General features: G+C 35.0%; 1 protein-coding gene across 1 annotated transcript in view; it reads left to right on the top strand.

The window, feature by feature from the left end:
- The window catches only part of BRCA2 (BRCA2 DNA repair associated), a 42,422-nt gene that overhangs the window by 3,247 nt on the left and 18,799 nt on the right, over positions 1 to 20,376 (top strand). Inside the window, exons 4-14 of the mRNA XM_085320699.1 lie at positions 1,008 to 1,104; positions 1,947 to 1,999; positions 2,081 to 2,121; positions 2,209 to 2,320; positions 4,005 to 4,060; positions 4,904 to 5,006; positions 7,903 to 9,066; positions 9,898 to 14,949; positions 16,212 to 16,304; positions 19,098 to 19,167; positions 19,555 to 19,985. Coding sequence (XP_085176825.1) covers positions 1,008 to 1,104; positions 1,947 to 1,999; positions 2,081 to 2,121; positions 2,209 to 2,320; positions 4,005 to 4,060; positions 4,904 to 5,006; positions 7,903 to 9,066; positions 9,898 to 14,949; positions 16,212 to 16,304; positions 19,098 to 19,167; positions 19,555 to 19,985 — 7,272 coding nt within the window. The remainder of the gene's footprint in view (positions 1 to 1,007; positions 1,105 to 1,946; positions 2,000 to 2,080; positions 2,122 to 2,208; positions 2,321 to 4,004; positions 4,061 to 4,903; positions 5,007 to 7,902; positions 9,067 to 9,897; positions 14,950 to 16,211; positions 16,305 to 19,097; positions 19,168 to 19,554; positions 19,986 to 20,376) is intronic.

A 20,376-nucleotide genomic window follows, 5' to 3' on the forward strand; every position in this document is an offset into this window, starting at 1 on the left:
GAATTCTCAATAGCATTTCATAGGATGTAAACAAAGGAAGCTTAAACAAAGGAATTTTCTATTTTGAAATGGTTACTCTTGTTCTCTCTGTGTGTGCATATGCATGTTTGTTTGTGTAACCTAATGATTATAATCAAGAAAGACTATTACAGAAGTTTCTATACTTACCTGTTGGACTGCCTTGCAGCATGGCCCGAGTCATGGCCAACTGACTTGTGAGCCTAGATTTTCCTTCTGTGAAAACAAGGGTAGATGGAAGCTGATGCACATCTGGATTCCACCTTGGTATTGTGCTGGGATGCAGCCACACTGTTGTGCATGTGGGCTCAGGAGCTTGGAAGCAGTCAGAGATGTAGAAACATAGGCGTAATTTCTGAGATTTAAATTGTTGGGAAATTTTGAAGTAGGAATTGTTTGAGTTGGTGCTTGTTCACGAGGAGTTCACTGTTCACAGGGTTCTACTTTGATGAGCATGCTTCCTCTTTTACCTAGGGATGCATAGCATACAAATGGCTCCAGGAAAATTTTTCTTAGCAGTAGTTCCAGAAAAAAATTTTACTTTATGCTGTTCGTTTGTATTAAGAAGAGTATGTCTTAAATAAAGTTGAAGGAAAGCTAGTATAGATGTATGTTTACATGTTTTAAGTTTTTTCTAAGAATAACTTCTGCAATAACGAGAAATGCACAACTCAGTATATCAACAAGACAATGGAAAGTATTACTTAAATAAAATCTAGGAAATATACTGAAACAGATATTTAATAAAAGAATAAGGTGGCAAAAGGAGTTATTTTGGCTGTGCATTTGAAATGTATTTAGCATTGTTTTGATACAAAATCTGAACATGTCCAAAACACTAGAGGAGAAGGTAACATTAGATAATATTTGATATTAAAAAAAATCATACTTTGCATATTATTCAAAACCTTATGTTTAAACTTCAAAAATCAAAATCATTATGTGTAGTTCTGCAAAGTTTTTTTTGATCATTATATTCTGTGTTCCAGGCAAAGAGAATTTGATTAGTCCAAGAATCATAAGAACAAAAATAGATAAAGGAAATGAAATATTTGCTTCTCCTGCTGGCATCTGTCATGCTGTTAGGTATGCTATGTTAACACAAATTTAAAATAAAATGAATTTTAAACCAAAAGCTATCTTAAAACCACTGTATTTGGTAGAATTTTGCAGAGCAGTGGATGATCTTGCATATCTTCTTGTATGTTTGTTATACTTGCATGTTGCCAAGCAAGTTGAAAATAAAATGCTAACTTATTTTTGTAAATTTCCCTGTTCTTCCTTTTTATTTTTTTACACTCTTTAACAGCTGGCATAAGCTGTTAAAGGTGTGTATTTTCATTGTTAATGTTATTTCACTTTCCCAAATCCTCAACATCTAGTGCAGGCAACAGTGGTAGTAATGTATCATGTGCTTCTAATGTAGTAATTTGTAAAATTGTTCATAATATTTACAGGGATCTTCTGTCGAAACTGAGACTATTACTAAAGTAAATATATATTTTTTCAGATAAATCTGCTCAAACTATTTCTCTTGATTAAAATGAATAATTATCTAATTCAACCCAGTTAATTGATCCAATTTCCATAGTTTCATACAGCATGTTAAGAAATGTGTAAATGGATTATATTGAGATCTCGTATACAGTTTGTAAGACCAGTTGTCATTGAAAATGAACATATTTTACAAAAGAAGCATTTTACATCTTGAAATAAAATTACCATGAAGTTTAAAATACTGACTGGTAGTCCAGAAAGACACATGGGAGAAGAAATTTGCATTTTATTTGTCAGGGCAAAAGTTAGGATTGAAAAAAAGAAAATAAAGGGTATAATTTGTACATAATGTCTGATATCAACATTTGCTGTTCTTATTTTCAGAAGTTGAGAAGTAAAATTAATATTCTTTATTTGACTTTGTTTTGTAGTCCGACTATTTTAAGGAATACTTGCAGGACTCCACAGAGAAGTAATATTCCAGGTGTGTGTTTTCATTGTTTAATTTTACAAAATATTTGATAGCTGTAGATATAAATTACATATTCCTATTAATGCTTTTTAGGACCACATGGAAGCTTGTTTTGCACACCAAAACTTTTGGAGGTAAGTATTTATTCTTGTGTGGTTTTTTTTCTTTTTCTAAGTGGTATATTTAGAATTTTGTGTGGAAATAATTAAGTATATTTCTAGGTCAGAACTCCAAAACATATTTCTGAAAGTCTGGGAGCAGAAGTGGATCCAGATATGTCCTGGTCAAGTTCTTTAGCCACACCTCCAACACTTGGTGCCACAGTGATAATAGGTAATTCTGAAAATGAATAGTTGCTAAGAGTTAAAAGCCATTCTGTTTTTGACACTAGAAGAACAGGCATGTTTGAATTTTCTTGACAAAAAGACAAAACTCTCACAGAAATGCTCAGTGGATGACTTTAAACAATGTCACTGTAAAAGGAAGAAATGAAATTAAATGTGTAATTGCTTTCAGAARTTTTCTTCCCTTGTATAACCAGTTAGAGAATTAATATAAAATTAGAATTAATCCTCTTTCTGTGCTTGGCTATGTTAGGTAGCAATTGCTTATGTTTGTACTATCACAAAGTAAAATACTGTTACATGAAGGTTAGGTCATATGAGTGCATTTATGATGTTCAAGGGTATAGTTTGTCAAGCAGCTTTCCAGCAACTGCACTAGCTTCAGGATTTCAAGCCCTCTCACCATCCTCACTGTTGTACTGAGGCAGTGAAGCAGATTGGGATACCGATCAAGTTGAAAAACAATTTTTCCTAGATTATTCAGTCAGAGTAATTCCTGGATCTCATTTACTGCACARCTGCACAAACAGCTGTGTCACATAATAGAGGATGAAAATGACAGGGTGATGACTGTTAAATGKCATAGCTACTGAATATCAAGCTTCGACCTAAGGTTTTGCCCTAAGTGGAATTTGTTTTCAAGTGATTAAAAGGCAAAAAAAATTAACTTTATGACTTGATGATGAAAACTCTTGAAAATGCAAAGATTTAGATGTTGGCTTATATCCTGACTGTGKTTTTTTTTAATTATTGTTATTAAATTGTCACAGTATCAAGTGTATGGCTAAGAATGCATTCTGGAAGTCCCCTCTCTCAGCAAGGATGGGTTTCTGGATTTCACCATTCACAGGTCTAATTTGTGCCATTTTGCTTGTTTATGGCTTTGGAATGGTGTGACTTGAAAAGGAAGTCTGGGAAAACTAACCCTCTCTTAGAGAGACTCTCCTGGGAGATGAGGTTTAAACCCTCTTTCTCATTTTCTTACTTTCTGGATGAGCATAGTATTTTATAGTCATGATGCCCACTTTCTGTCATCAGTCACCTGTAAAAGGAAAGAGTGAGAAAGAGCAAGTTGTTTGGCTGTTTCAGCAGAGGAATTCATGTTGCTAATCTTAATACCACACAAAAATCTAGATGCTGTGTCAACGAAAGGTGATATGTCAAGATACTGCTCTTTAGCAATCTTAAAAATAGAGTTTACACTCCTTTTATAATATAGATAAAACAGATATTACTGCTGTTGTAGGGGGAGGGGGCAAGGAAACATTGAATTCCTGACAGTGGCTTAAAGTATTTATCCAGATCATGTGACAGAAGGAAAATTAAGGAGCAGTGCCATGCATAACTACTGGAAAGGGTGATAGTGGGCTTGGGTTGGTTCCTGCTGCACCTACATAGCAGCAGCCACACGTTATAATCTAGGGTGTTTTATGCTGTTAGGGCACTGCATGTGTATGCTATCTCTTAGCAGAGAATCTCACTTTTAAGTGTTTTTTAGCTAAACTTGCAGTTAGTCTTTAGGGGACTGTTTTGTTAGTTTACTGACTTCAGTTGCATTTAAAATAATCCCCTCAACAATATAATAAACCCTGTCAAAACCCCAACTGTTTTTGAACACACTCAGCCAGTCACCTAAGAACAAATGAATTGATTTCTCTGTCTTTCTTCTAAAGCTAGAGAGAATGATTCTATTTCTGAAGTAAAGCAACAAGATGAAAGAGCTGAGATAGTAAGTAGACTTAAGAGCTATGCTATCCTTTAATTACATTTAAGCTATTTAGTTACATACTCAAATTCTTTAAGCCATAAATAAAAATTTTTGTCACTTTCTTTCTAGGCTCTCTTACTTGGCTGTTTTTAAAATTTACTGCTCACAAAACTAAGCTTGCAAAACCTGGCTGTAGGCTATGTGAAAGCATTTTTTTTCATCCTTCATAACTTGGATTCAGCAGCAGTGTGGGTCATTCAAACAGAAATCAACTCTAGGAACTGCAATATGACACTTTGCTGTATGATTGTTAGTACCTGTGTTTTCCTCACTTTTCTCAAAGTTGTGAGAGTTGCTGTTTGTGTTACATTGTCAAAAAAGACACTACACCAAGAGTTAAAATTGAGTATTAATTTCAATTCTTTTGTATTGTTAGGAAAGAGAGGTCCTGCGCAATTGTAGTTTTSAACATTAAATGTGGACATTTAATGATCTTTTTGAGACTGAAAACTAAAGGCAGTGCTAATGGAATTCAGTTATGGATTTATATTTCATTCTTCCTACCTGAAACTTCACAGTTAACAAACCAACTGTTGCAAACTAAAAAACCTTTCTCATTCTTCTAGTTCCTTCTTTTTTTGAGAGACTTATTTATGATAAACTACTGAACTCATTCACTGCCCTTAAGCTGGTTACAGAATTATTGACTGACTTGTTTTCAAGATATTCAGTTTCTGTGAAAAAATATGCTACATTTTATTTTAAGTAGTGCAGAATTGCTCATAGTAAATGTTCAGGCTTTAATGTTAAAGTGAGCATTGCTGATAGGCAATGTATGTAACAGATTGACTCTTGGGTTTATAGGTTTCATATAATTTTTGCTCCAAACATGATAAAAATACTGGGAGGAATGATWCAAGTATACAGTCCATATCAGAGGCAATAAAGCTAAATGCTGAAGATTTTGGTAAGTATTGATGCTTTACTACTGTTACTGGGCATTTTGTGAAGCAAGATGGAGGATGAAGTTCTGTTATATACTTCGAGCTAATCTTGCAGTTTATTTCCTCTGCTAGTTGTGTACTCCCACCTCCTAAGTTGATTCTACTTGTAAAACTAATCTTGCCATAAAGAAGAGGAATCAGTTTCTGATGGGTCAGTGAATTAGATCAGGTTATTACGCTGTTGGATAACTAGATTGGTACTGATGTAAGTGAAGAGGAGTGACTCTGTCTGGAAGTGAGAGCTGAAAGAGAAAAAATAGGTCCAGGCTGAAGGGGGAGCAAGACTGCTGTTTCTGGCTATCAGATTGGTTTGTGTTTATGATGCAGTTTCAGCCTAACACTTATTATTCTGTGGTGTGCTTGCTTTTTAATCTTRCTATTCTTTCTGCATTTGTTTCCTTGTTTGTAGTTCAAAACATGAAAAACTCTAGGAAAATGGAATGTTACCCTTTTGAATGAATCAGAAAATACTTGGCCAACAAAAATTGTTTTCATAGTATGTTCTTAGAACACGTTAGTGAAGAAGAGTAAACATAAGCTTTGGCTTTCACTTTTTTGCTGAGAAATGGCAGAAAGCCATTATCAGAAGGATATTATCAGAGAACCTTGTTCAGGATATTTGGGTGTTGTAGTGATAAACATGGGATAGATGGGAAGCTGAAGCTTTGGAACTGTATGTCTCCTCCTTATCTAAATTAAATGAGCTGCCCTAAAATATCGTTAGTAAACGTAAATATTGTAAAAGAATCAGTGTAGGAATTGACAAGGGAGGGCTAAGAGTGCTGGAATCAGGAAACATCATTCCTTGCAGAAAGATCTGTGTTACTGTTTTTGTATTTTAGTTTCAAGCACAAAGGAAGAGACAAATTGTTGCTAAATATAAGTAGTTTATGGTCAGTATAATACTTCTGGAAAACAGCACAGGGCACAAATTTTTCCTTCACTTCCAGAATACCTTATCACAGCCCCTAATACACTAGAAAAGCCTAATTAAAATGTCTGTAATAAAAAGAAGAGGGAAGAAGAAACTGTGGCCTTTACAGTTCATAATAATGTTTGTAAGTGGTTCTTTTTCTATATGTTCCCCTTTTGATAATATTTAAGTTGGCATTCAAAGATATAATGTTAGAAGAAAGACAGTTTTGTTAACAGATGATTACAAGGTGAAAGGATGTGGGCACAGAATTTGCTCCAGAGGAATGGACTTTTAATCTGGGAAAAGGACTTCCAGTTTCAATCTGTAGTATTACTGCTTCTTCTTTCAGAAATCTTGTTTAGTGATGCCTTCTGCCACTCTGGTTAAAAATAGAAAGGAAAGAAAATCAGTAACTATTCAAGAGATGTGATGAGAGAGGTGACATTATGCCTATAGATTGGGCATGAGCCCAATACTGGATTGTATTACGAACTGTTGGATATGTGTGRCTAAGTATTGAATAATCTTCTAGGGACTTCTAAATGGAAAATCTTTCTAACTCTAGATTATTTAATACTTCTAAATGGGAAAATAGTTCTAAATTAAAGAAAATTTACCTGAAAAATGCTTATGGAAAAGGTTATGGTATTGGTTATGTGCTTAGAAAAACAGAAGAGGGGGATATTTCAGGGTACTGGATTATAATTTCCGTAATATGAAAAATAAGTTTTCCTGTCTTAAAAAGTACCCTCAGAATAAAAGCTAGCTATCTTTCTGAATGTTAAATATTTTAAAAGGTAAGACTAGTTTCATACATTTGAGAAAGTGATATTTTTATTTTTTTTATATGGATTTTCAAGGCTGTCTACCAAAGCTTGGATTTTTTTCATAGAATCAGTAAGGTTGGAAGGGACCTCTGGAGATCATCTAGTCCAACCTCCCTGCTCAGCAGCGTCACCTAGAGCATGTTAGACAGGGTTGCATCCAGGTGGGCCTTGAAGATCTCCAGAGAAGGAGACTCCACAACCTCCCTGGGCAGCCTGTGCCAGTGCTCCGTCACTCTCACAGTGAAAAGATTCCCCCTCACATTCAGGTGGAGCTTCCTGTGCTTCAATCTCTGCCCATTGCCTCTTGTCCTGTCACCCGGGACAACTGAAAAGAGTTTGTGCGTGTCCCCCTGACACCCTCCCTTCAGGTACTTATCCACATTGATAAGATCCCCCCTCAGKCTTCTCTTCACCAAGCTGAAGAGGCCCAGCTCTCGCAGCCGTTCCTCACAGGGCCGATGCTCCAGCCCTCTAATCATCTTTGTAGCCCTATGTTGGACTCTCCGCAGTAGCGCCATGGTATTTTTGTACACAAACAAAAATCTTCATTATTTTTCTAATATTTCTGCTGATCACTTGGGACCTGTTAAAGCTGGCTAAGCAATTAAAAAAAAAGTACTTAAAAACCTTTCTAATATAATCTTATAATACTGTGTATCAAAGGAAAAAACATAGTTTAATAGAATCATCCTTAAATAACAGTTCCCTTAACTCTCAGCTACAGATAAAATCAGGCAGCCCACAATCTGGTATAAACTTCCAAGGAAAAAAAATCTGGAAATTCATCTTGTAAAGTTTCCTACTCAACCTCCTGTCTTGAAAAAGCAAGATTCTTTTGAAAAAAATAGGTTTCATCTTGGAAACCTGCTTAATCACTTCAGTCTTCAGAAGGCTAGGGGCATCTGCATATGTCTCTTGCCTGCTCCTTCCTCCCTCTAATAGTAGCTGTTGGAGAATAACCTACTTTAGAGGTGCATACATTTATCTTCCCACACTTACTCCTGAGTAAAGGTAAATACAGCTTTGGATTTTATGGTAAAAAACGCAATGCTGTTTCTCAAGTTATTTCCCATAATTTAATCTTTATTCTGTTTCCTCTCTATCTTATCTATTTAGAGTCCGAGAAGATATTAGATGGCTCATTTGGAGAGATGGATAGCTTTGAGGATACATTCAGCATGTCTRCTAAGTCCAATGGAACCTTTCTGCTGAAGCCAAATGCCTTGGATGAAGTAGAGATATGTGAAATAACCACAGATAAAGTACAAGGAAGGGGGGATGTTGCTTCTGAACAGACTGGCAGATCACAGGAAGTGAAAACTAGCTGGACTGAGAAAAAACACTCAGAAATGAAGGATTCTTTACTTCAGAAAACTGATGAAGATATGAGATATGTTAAACATGCCTATTTAATAGGACAGGAAAAGGAATTGGAGTCACTTAAAATCAAAATAGATATGCAAGATAACAGAATACAGAAATCATCTGAGAACAAGAAGCTTGTGAAAGAAGACCTGTCATCTTCATTCAGTCAGTGGTCTCAGCTAAGCTTATCTGGTCTAGATGTAACTCACTTGGAAATGGCCATGTGTAACCCATCTGACTTAAGTAGTGAGAAAAATTTAGAAGAGAAAGCAATATTAATGACCAAAGAGGATGCTGTAGAAACATCTTTACTGAATACTTCAAGTTTGTTAAAAGCACAAAAGCTGTTGAATGTCAATTTGTCAGAGAAGTGCTATGAAGTAAAAAATTCTGAGAACAATCCAACATTGGAAATACCTCCAGTAAAATCTGAGTCTATGAGTATTCAAGATCCAAAGTTAATAAAAGGATTTGCCGCTGAAAAGGTTTCTAAAGTGAGCTTTTTAGACTGTAATTCTTTTTTAATTGAAAGTACAAATGTCACAGAGTATGCTGTAGTCTACAACAGCAGCTTTTCCAAGCACTTAAAGGCAGCTTCTAAATCTGTCATAACTGACGTTCTGTCTCATCCGCTTGTATGTAACACTGCATCTCCAGATAACTGCAGTGACCTACATTTAGCAGATAGTGAAAATACTCTTGCAAAATCTGACTTTAAAAGGCTGAATATGTTATCCAGCTTGAAAAAGAGATCCAAAAGGTTTATTTATACTATAAATAACACTTTACTGTATCAAGAAGAAAAAATTCAAAAAGAACTAACCTCTGAATCACCTATTCATCCTACATTGCCATCTTCAGAATTTGATTCATTTGAATTTAAAGGTTGTCATGTGGCCAGAGATGATGATCAAGGTATATCATTAAGCTTTTTTTCATTGGTGAAGGATTCTCTGTTCACTTATTAAATTATTTATTAGTTATCAGTGATAAAGCAGCTCTGCAACTGACTAGTCTGGTAACCAAGACTTGGAATTGGTCTATTAATGATAATAGTGACAGAATAGCATTAATACTTGCAAATAGCCTGATGCTATCTTACTTGGTCTCAAACTAGTTTCTGGAATAGAAACTTCCAGCTTGAACCATCATTCTAATTGACAAGCTCAGTTATCTCTGCCATTGCTGTTTAGACACCCAGAGTGTCAGTGTTTTCCTGCCTTTATAAATGATCTCTAAGACAGCATAAAGAATGTTACAGTTTTTTGGCTATTTTTCTAAAGTTAGAAGGTTTCAGTTTGTAGATCTGTTTCTTCCAGGAGCACAAGATATTTTTAAAAAGTAAGCATATACTCTTATTTTTAAAAGCTGTTCTTCTTTCAGAATAGTTACTTAATTTTAAGAACTGAAGTATTTGGAGKTTAAAGCATATCCTTTGTTGWGACAGAAGGAATAGAAGTCGGGTCTTTTCCAATTTTAATTACAACTACAAATCAATTATTTTAAATGATGGCATTAATTGCAGATTACTTGCTTATTTCTAGCTATTAGAATATGATTAGATCAGACAAAGCTCCACTTTTGACAAGACTTTCATATTTGGAAGCAAAAGTGGTATTTATAGTACCAGCATTAAGCATATGTATCTTGTGAATGAGTTAAAATTTTCCAGAAAAATTAATCTGCGTTTTTTTTTAAGTGATAATCACTTTATTTAACATGTCTATTCTGTAATTTTTTTTGTAGGCTGCTTACTTTCTGCTGAGAGAAAGTATTTGCAATCAAATATCAAGGAAAATAATTTCAGCACTTGTACCATAAAAATGGATATAATAGATAACTCATCTGATAATGCCTTCAATGATAGGCTGAAACAACAGGAGCTGGAAGACATAGGGAAAAATGCAAGAGAGCATCAACCTGTTACATCATTAAAATGCTTAGAAGTATCTAATGCTTTGAAAGAAAACATGACAGAATCTTTAAATAGGGAAAGTATTTCAAATATAAAACGTAAAGTTCTAACTTCAGCACGCCTTATGGCAAAGAAGCATTCTAGATTTATGCCTAAAGGCTATTGCTTAGAGAAAGACAAGGAGGATATGCATATGAGTATTAATGTGAGTGATGGAGCTACTGTACCTCAGTGCCTTAAAGGACAGCTTGCACRGTCTTCCGCTGGTGATAATGAATGCTTCACTGATATGCAGCATGACACAACATCTGTGACAAACTGTTGTTTCAATAATACCTCGAGTCAAATCAACTTTGACATAAGTAAGGTCAGTAGTGATTATTGTAATAAAATATCATCTGAAAAAAAGCATGCTACAGAGCAGTTGTCAGTAGTTGAATGTAGAGAAATACTTGCACCTTTGGGAATAAAAGGCTCAGAAAATTGTAATACTGAATTAAAACATGGGAAAAAAATAGATATAGCTTCCTTTTCAGAAATTGTAGCTACCAATCAAGAAACAAAGTCAACTGAAAATGATGAAAACCTGCAAGCAACTGCTTGCAATAATGTAGATGTAGAGAGCACTAAAGAATTGTTGCATTGTATAGCTGATAATTCTTTAAATGAAGTAATTTCTGGAAAAGATAAACAAGCAGCACCAGATCTTTTTGCACAAGAACATTTTGCAGCCATGACTCGAAAAGCAAGACTTTATCTGTCAAAGAAAGTGCCAGAACCTAACATTGAAGATAAACATTACTTAAAGAAGACAAATGTAATTCCTTCTAAAATTATTGCATCATACAAAGATATATATTCAGTAAAACCTGTATATTTAAACAAAAATCCAAATGAGAACCTAGAACATAAGGAGAGATGGTCAGGAAATCTAAATGCATGCAATTTAAATCTGAGCTTTGGTGGCTTTCAAACAGCTTCCAATAAGCAGATTAAATTCTCTGAAGACAGTATAGCAAAAAGCAAAATGTTGTTCAAAGATATTGAAAATGAATGCTTTGAAGCCTCTTCCATGGCAAGAGTCAGAAATATTTCAGATCAAGTTAAAGAGGCAAATATGTTTTTCTCAGATGTGGAAAGCAAATTGGACAGTAATTTATCTGATTCTTTAGGTTCACAGGCAAGTTTTCTTGAACCTAGGCATACACAGTTTATTCCACATAAAGTTGATCTATGTACAGATTTTCAAATTTGTCAACAAAGTCAACAGTCCTTGCAAGAACCAAATCAAACTCTGACAGCAAGCCAAGAAGCTGAAGTTGCTGAACTTTCTAATATCTTGGAAGAAACAGGCAGCCAGTTTGAGTTTACACAGTTTAGAAAGCAAAGTAATGTGTTACAAAGTCATGTTTCTCAACAGTTTGGAACTGGAGAAACAAATGATACAACAAATGTAGAAAATATTTCTGAAATACGGAAAGATACTGATTTTTGTAATGCTCTTAAATCTGAAAATCAAGCAAAAAACCCTAAGTCTTGTAGTAGGCAGAAAGACACCAATGAAGCATCTAAAATGATGGAATATGAAAAAGAGAATAAAATGCTTTTCCATAAAAATTACAAAGAGGTTACTTTTACTCACTTAGATGGAAATAGAATATCTGATGRTCAAAGCCTTCCAGTGCCTATACAGGAAAATTTCTGTAATTTTGTGGGCTTTACTTCAGCTGGAGGTAAAAAAATAAATATTTCTAAAGCAGCTTTGACCAGGTCTGCAGAGCTGTTCAGGGACGTGGATGATGATAACTATTACTTTAAATTTTCTGAAACTAATACTAGATGCCAGAGTTCGAATGGACATAAGTCTTCTGACTGGAATTTTTTTGGACACCTGACAAAAGAAAATAGAAGAAAGACAGTTTGTGTTACAAATTTTAAAAGTGTAGGTTCTGATTCCTACACAGATTCAGTTTCCCACCATTCAGAGAAAAAATATGAGGAAAATACTAGTACACCGCTTAGAGGAAATACAGAAAACTGGGCAAAAAGATCAAGAAATGATTATGAAAATGTCAATTTTAGTTGTACTAATAATGTTAGATATTCTGCCTGTGAAATGGAAAACTGTCTATCATCCATTAAAAAACACAACCAGAATCTGAAAACTTCCAAACAGTTTTTGAATCAAGGAGATTGCCAGGTTGAAGGCAGTTTGCAAGAAGATTCATTAGATGTAATGTGTATAGGAGATGCTAATACAACTGGAGCAAAACATAGTTTAGTTATATCCAATGAAATGGAAAAACTGATTCCTAATCAGAAAGGACAGGAGAGAAATCAAGAAGATAAATTCTTACCACAAAGTTTTCAAACTGCAGCTAATAGTGGTATATCCATTTCTGATGCATCTTTGGATGATTCTGTATATWTACTCAACATAAAATGTTGCGAAAGAGATCTAAGCGTTTCAGAGAACTCTGATAAACGAAAGACAAATAATATAAACACAGAAGAAGCAGACACCACCCCTGGTAAGAACCTGTCTGTGAACCACAGCAAAATAAAAATAGCCTCGTACCATCATCATCAAATACCTTTCCAGCAAGAGATGAATGTGGAAGAAAATGCAGTTAAAGGGAGTTATCCAACTGGCTTCCATACGGCCAGTGGCAAGAAAATAACAATTGCTGATGGATTTTTAGCTAAAGCTGAACAGTTTTTTGCAGAAGAAAATCTTTTTTTAGGAAAGGAACAGAATGACAATTTTGAGGACYCCTTAAGGAAAAGGAGATGTAGTACAGATTGTGTCAGAGACTGTGRTTCATGTATTAAAAGTACTGCTCAGTGTGATCCTGAAACACTTAATTTTAGTGAAAATCTTCCTTGTAAAGAAACTGGAGATCGGTTTAAACAGACAGGAGAGCATAGTCCTTTTAAACAAACTGTTATGCTCGATACTGTTCAGAAAGATGCATTTGTTAATATAGGTAAAGATTATGAAAGAAATTTTGGAATTCAACGTGCACAAAAAAAAGCTGATGTTAGATTTGGAGAGTCACGATTTCCTGGAAAGGACAGTGATGCTTTAAGTGGAACTTTATTRTCTGAGGATGAAAAGCTGTTTGCAGAGAGAGACGTGGAATATTCCACAAAAAAGAATGATCATTCAGAAAATAAGCATAATTGTCCTGTGCAATCTGCAGTTTCTCTGCACTTAATGAAGGTATCAAGTGACCTTGCAGATGATTCTGTGCCTAGAGATGCAAAAACTAGTTTATTTTCTGAGGACAGTAAAAATAAATCTAATCAGTCTCTACTCTTAACTTACTCAAAAAGTAGCTCTTACTTGAATTGTGACAGTAAGGAAATTGACTCAGAGCATCTAGATGAATCTTACTCTGATACAAACTACTTCACAGACACCACAGTTACTGCTCACCCAAAACAGTCCCCAACTGGTCGTCTTGAAGATGAAACTAATTTGACCAGATCAGAAGAAACATCACATAATTTTAATGTTGAAAAACAAATGGATGATCTGAAACCAATTATGATTACTACAGCCAAAGGTAAAGCAATTTCTGTTTCAAAAAATACATTAGCAAGAGTCAGACAAATATTTCAAGAAAACAATGCAGTATCTGTGAAACCTAAATCTGAAACTAATTCAAATACTAATCAGATGGAAAATGCTGCAAATTCATCTTTCATTGTTCACACTCAGTGTCCTGATTCTGCTAAACTCTTAAACACTGCAAAAGGTGAGRTGACTAATTCAGTTGCGTCTCATTTCATTAATGTAAATGAGAATGCTGGTGAAAATGAACACCATGATACAAATACGCTTGCAGATGTAGAGTCTGTTCCGAATTCTCAGATGAGATGCTTTAAGCAGAACATTAAGCTTTTAGGACACTCGCCTATGCTAGATAAGCAAATAAGGCAGTCAGATTCTTCTGTAAGTAATCTTGGATTTTTTAGTACAGCAAGTGGTAAACCGGTACAATTATCAGAAGAGTCATTGAGGAAAGCTAGGCAGCTCTTTTCTGAAATGGAAAATAATAGTTCCTCAGATCTGCGAGAAATACTTTCAGTTGAGGAAGATGTTAATTCTGATGCGAGCACTGAAGCAGTTCCTAAAAAAATGAGGCTAATGTTACCAAAAGGGGGAGAGAATTCCAACACTGAGCTGATTTTACAACCTGCTTTTGGGTTCAGCACTGCAAGTGGAAAGCAAGTAAAAGTCTCTGAAAATGCCTATCAGAAAGCAAAGGCAATTTTAAAAGATTCTGATGACTTTGTAAGCAATAGGCTTGGCATTGCATATCAACTCGATTCAACTAAAGAGAGCAGTCAACCTGTAAAATCTCTAACTGATTGTAGCAATAMAGCCAAAATAGTAGATAAAGTGATCTCAGAACCCAAAGTTGAAGAAAGATTCAGTGAAGAACTTGAATTAGAAAGAATCTGCTCGGAGGAAATGAAGCCTCTTGCAAGCACTCACCATGCTAAAATGCCTGAGTACATATTGCACAGCAAGAAAGACAAGCAGTTAACATTATTTAAAAATAGTTTTCAGCAAGAGGAGACCTCATCTCTGGCAGAAGGGCAGCAGAATCTGGAGAAGGAAACAAAGTCTGAAGTAGTTTCATGTAGTACTGTTGCTAAAGCAGGACTGAATATTAACTTTGCATGTTTCCAAACTCCAAAAAATTGCTTGGAAGTGGAGGCTGTAGAAAGTGCAAAAGCTTTTATTGAAGATGATCTTTCAAATTCTGGAGTACAAATTAATGCCACACAATCCTTCAGTGGCAGAATACTGGATAAAATCTTTCAAAATAAGATGTTTGGGAAGAGGCACTTGGAAGGAAATACYTCATTCGGTAGGTCTTTGTCTTATGTATGTTCAACTTCATACTTCTATTTTGGTGGGTGGTTTTTTGCATATAACAAATTGATACTTTTGTCATCTAGAAATTGAACTTCTGTCTCTTAATATCAACAACAAAGTTTTTGCTGTAAGCAAGGATTCATCTATTCTTTCCAGCCCGAAACGCATAGTACAAGCCAAATTTGTTACTAATAATTCTAAAGCTGTGCAGGTTTTGCTGTTCTGTGAAAGCTCCAGGTGTTGTGTAAAGGTATGGAAAAAAGTTACTACCTCTTTTCTCTCTGAGGAGATAGTCTTAATCTTCCTTCTTTTTGAATAGACTGTTGTACTACTCTCTGCACAAGCTGTCTTTTTTTTTGCATTTAAAAATGAGAAGTAGAGTTTCCATTTTCACCATTTTGTGCCTTGTGGATGAGGACRTGGTTTCACTTATATTCAGACTGCTAGTCCAATTTGAAGAATAGTTGTTGGTCTAAAAGCATGGTTCCTTACTGTCTAAAGCTCATCTATCTCAAGGCTTCAGTGTTAATAACAATGCTTGCACAGTCACTCAAGTTCTGTTCAGGGACCTTGGCTGGCTGAGAAAAGGTCATGGAAGGGATAGGTTGCAGCAGACTCGCTGCCCAACTCCCACAAGTTCTGCTACAAAGGGCCGGGGGGCTAATGCAAGAAAGTTTGAGTAAGTGTGGAAAGGCAGATGGGACTCTACTACTTCATCTTGAATCAGTTTGTGTCACAATGGAACCATACCCTTTGTTATAGCTTCTTTAAAAAGATGTGTGTGTGTTTGTGTGTGTCTGTAAAATATATATAAAAAATTGTGTAAGGGCCCCTTGATTACTGAAAGTATAAATGAAATAGGTGAGCTGTGGTACTGAAGTCCACGTGGTGGACTTCCTGAGACAGACTGTCTCAGGATGTCTGGTAACTTAAGGCTCACAGATTTTGACTTGGAGGGGACAACCTAGTGACCACAAAAAAATCTGCAACAGACATTATTGAATGGTGTCTCAAAACTATTCTTGTTAACACTATATAGTCATCCTGTACAAAAGAAAGCTTTACAAAGCGTGGTAAAGTATCTCTGTATTGGAAAAAAATATTTTTGATATAGAAATGTGATTTGAAGACCTGCTACTTCAGTGTGTTGTGACTTGAATGTTTTATTTAGAAATTGAGTTAACTTATACAATGCTGGGTAAGAAACAGAACTTAAAAGGAAGTTAATCTTTTAAATTTGTGTTTTTATTGTAGGAGAGCCTCCAATTAAAAGACAGCTGCTACCTGAATTTGACAGAACAAAGAATCCTGCCAAATCTTTGAAAGCTTTGAAAAGCACCCCTGATGGTAATTTTAGCATTCTTGTGTCCTAAGAAATAATTTAGTGTCAGATATTAGCTTTCGAATTTTTCAGTTTGCAATAAACTAACAAAGCAAGATTGTTCAACTGTTTCTCTTACCAATATAGTCACAAAAAAAATCAAGGAAGCTGCTATGATAATGTCTCTGCTGACTTGAAATCACATGATTAATTGCATACCTTTATCATAGTATCTAAATATACTAAAAAAATATTATTACTACAAGAATACTGTTTTATTTCCAACATGGTAGGAATTGGTAGGATATCCTGTCAATATTGCCTGTCAATAACTACATTCCTCACAAATTATTGTATGTTAAGATCATCAATACCTTTTCTTTTTCCTGTAGATGTAGGTTTTAATTATGAAATTATAGATCAATATATTCTTCCAACTGAGTTTGGGATTTTGAGATTTGAGATTGTGAGAAATTGGATTACCTACCATTCCTACCAGTTCCAATACCATCTCCATTTTGGTTTATTCTCAGACAGCTATTCTCTAACCTAGATTCTTATCTGCATTGCTCATTACAAGAATCTGGAAAACCTCACCTTCCTATTTCTTTGGATAATGTGGATAGCTTTTCTCTTGAAGCTGTGGAAAGATTTGGTCATGAATGGTTCTAATGTTGTTCTGATACACAGTTCAGTTCTGGTCCACCTTTACTGTCCATTTAAGGAAGTACCTTCCGTGCTAGGCTACTCCCAAGGGAATTGCATCAGATTCAGGAAAAAAAAATGTAATCCTTTTAATATTTCATGGGAGACGCAAAACAGTTTTCTTGAACACATGATTCCAGTGCTCAGTTTCTTGGATTTTTGATCAGCACATACTGCTATCAATAAAGTTGGCTTCCCTTTGGCATTGCAGTAGCATCAAGAAAGTCCACAGTTATAACAGTAACTATAATGATTTACCTACATTAGAGTGTAGAGTGAGTTCTGTCACTAGATACTGGGTTCTTAGAAAACTAATCTTTTGAACAAATTCGTTGTCTCCTGAACGCAATCTTAAATCTGTTCTAAACATAAGATTGGTGGTTCAAAGAAAATTTTGTATGGAACTTGTAACTTGCTGCCAGAGAACAATTTTGTACCCTGCATCTGTAAGTACTATCTTACCCTGCAACAGAATCTGGACAGTGTTACTCTGTATGGTGGAACAACTGAAAACAGTTCTTCTATCTCAAGTACAATCTTTCCTCTGACTCCTAGGTGACATGGCATCTATGACTTCTCATCTGAAAACTCTTTTTCATAGCCTAAATGCAGAGCACAGATCAATTTTAAGTTCCAGGTGGACRTGATTTAAATATCTTGATAAATCCAAGATAGGCGTGTTGTTTAGAATAATGGAAGGAAGAGAACCTGATTTGTGCAAACATGCTCTCTTTCTTGCAAGGAAAGATTAAAAATAAATAAATTGCTAAATGAGTTCTTAATTGAATAGGAAGCTTACCTGGAATTAAATATCCCCTAAACATTCCCCTACCAGGAACCCAAAACATCTTGCACACTCACAAATGAGAAATGAGAGTTCAGCCTTTTAGTCACTTATCTTTTAGATCTATTTGTAACCAGTATGAACAAGAATTGGAGCTCAATAGGAGATGGCATCCAGTTATGTGGCTTTTAACCTGTATTGTAACTGTCCCAGACCTTAAATAAAACCAGTCAGAACTCCTACGTGACCCCAGACATGCTGAGTTTGATTTTGCTTCCCATGGTTTCTTAAGATGGCTGCCAGTCTATTCATACCTATTTATTGCTTGCCAAGTGTTTTGACAGCCAATGAGGCGAAATAATGTGCTCYTAAATCTTTCTTATTTGTCATGTTAGATGACATGTAGCTGAAGGTCATCTTTAGAATGATCTTGCTCAGTTTCTCATTTTCCAGAGAGAAGAATCTTTAAGATTTACATTTCTAAGTTGAAAAAAAAATCAAACATGAATGGCTAATCTTGCATTTTGCATCAGCATTTAAATTATCAAGTGTTTTGAACTATGTATTATCATGAAAGAAGAGAACTCTGTTGTTGCTTGAAAATGTACTTTGCGTTTATGATGGCTTATCACCAGACTACTGAAAATTCTGTTTCCTTCATTTTAGCCACAGCAAGATTTTTTTTGAGAACCTGTCATCCTTCTAGTGTCAAACTCTCTCTGTTAGGAGTCTAATTTGTGTTTGTTGGTCTGTAACTATCTGCGTATCTTCGATTTAGTCAATAAGGGTAACTGTAATGCTTAGATCAAACAGATGTTGGCAAAATATCTGGTCTTGGCCATGTGGAACATGTGAAATGAGCAAGAGCACTGCGTTCCAGAGGATGCTAGTTACTGAACTGGTAAATGGAAATAATATTTTTGGTAGCAATCAGATTATGAAAGACAAATTTGTGCTATAAAAAATTTTTAATATTCGGAACTGTTAAATAAAATTGCTTTTTCCTTCTGTAAGTAGTTTCTAGGTGTAATGTTGAAAAAAAAGTTCAGATATCAAGGGTTATTCTCATAGTAAGATTAGCCCTGGAAGTGTTAAATGTTTTGTGCCTAACTGTTTTTTCTATATTTTTGTTCATCAAAGATAAACTAGGAAAACAAAAATGGCTTTCTCAACATAAAAGACATTTTATACAAATATTTTATTGGAAAAAAAAATAGGATGAAGCWCTGTTTTAACCCAATCTGCAAACTTGTCTTTTTATGTATTAACATTATAAATTTATAGAATATCCGTCTATGAACTATTTCAAACTTTTTTTTTCTAATTACAGGAATTTTCAAAGACAGAAGAAAATTTATATACCACGTTCCTTTAAAACCTGTAACTTGTGGACCTTTTGGGTGAGTAATTTATATTATATTTTTGTGTTTCTTAAGACCTTGCAGTTTCTTGGGACTTTTTTAATGTATGGTAGTAACTTGCTACCCAACTTTCTAAAAGACTAATCAATTTTACTTCAAAATAAATACATCAAATTACCATATGACATGTATTGCTGCAGTAATTCACTAAGAGGAAAAACAGAAGCTTTGCACTTATTTCTATTTTCCCAGTAGAGGCAAATTAAGTATTCAGTTTTTAAAATGTCAAAGACTAGATAACGTTCTATCTTTTTATTGACATGGTGTTGAAAGTCAATTTACTAAATTAAGAATATCAAAATTTTTATGAAGATTTTTTGTTCAGGAGGTTGAACCTGCATGCTTAAATGTTTTTTGCCTCTGCAGTGCCACTAAAGAACGACGAGAAGTCAAGAAGCCTACCTTTACTCTATCGGATCAAGAGTTTAAAGGATTTAAATCTAAATCTGCTATTTTTCAGCACTGTGCACTAAGACAGTCTTCCAGTGATACTTCAGGGTTTTCTACTCCACATAAGGCCTTGGCTGAAGAGACTGAAGAAACAAAAACCTTGTACAAACCTGGCAAAACTGTTAAAACTTTTATTCCACCCTTCAGAACAAAGCTGACTTTCTCTACAGATCAACAAGAGAGCAGCAGCAGATGTGACTCACTGACTGGCAAAAATATGACCAAAGAGAGGGAAATAAATCAGATCACYATTGAACAAAACATTGCTGCAGCTCACCATTCCCAATCAGAGGGCAGCAATTACATCCAGCAAGCAGCAGACGCTGACTTAGAAAATGGCAATTCAGGTATTTTCAGATTTTGATTGCTTGCCTACTACAAATACTAACAATCAGGATTTGACCTTTAAGGGCTTTGCACATTGTCAGACTTCTATTTTCTTTATGAGCTTTTGTTTCCTGATTTCCCTACAAAATACTTTATGCTATGCTCATAATATGGCATATGCATCTTGAAAGTTAATAACAAACATGAGCAATTTGTTTTCACACACTGTTTCAGGAACAAATGTTTAAGATGTTATGTTTCATTTGATATTGCAATTATACATGCACACACACGTGGCTGACTGTAACATTTTCAAAGCAGCAGAGTTTAAATGCTCTGCTCTTCCATTGGTATATGGACTTGCTTATGCCTTCTAGCCTCTCTAGAACATTCCAGTATGTATAACTTAAG

This window comes from Rhea americana, unplaced genomic scaffold (assembly GCF_003343005.1).
Source record: "Rhea americana isolate MKP2758 unplaced genomic scaffold, rheAme1 scaffold_65, whole genome shotgun sequence".
Classification (NCBI taxonomy): Eukaryota; Metazoa; Chordata; class Aves; order Rheiformes; family Rheidae; genus Rhea; species Rhea americana.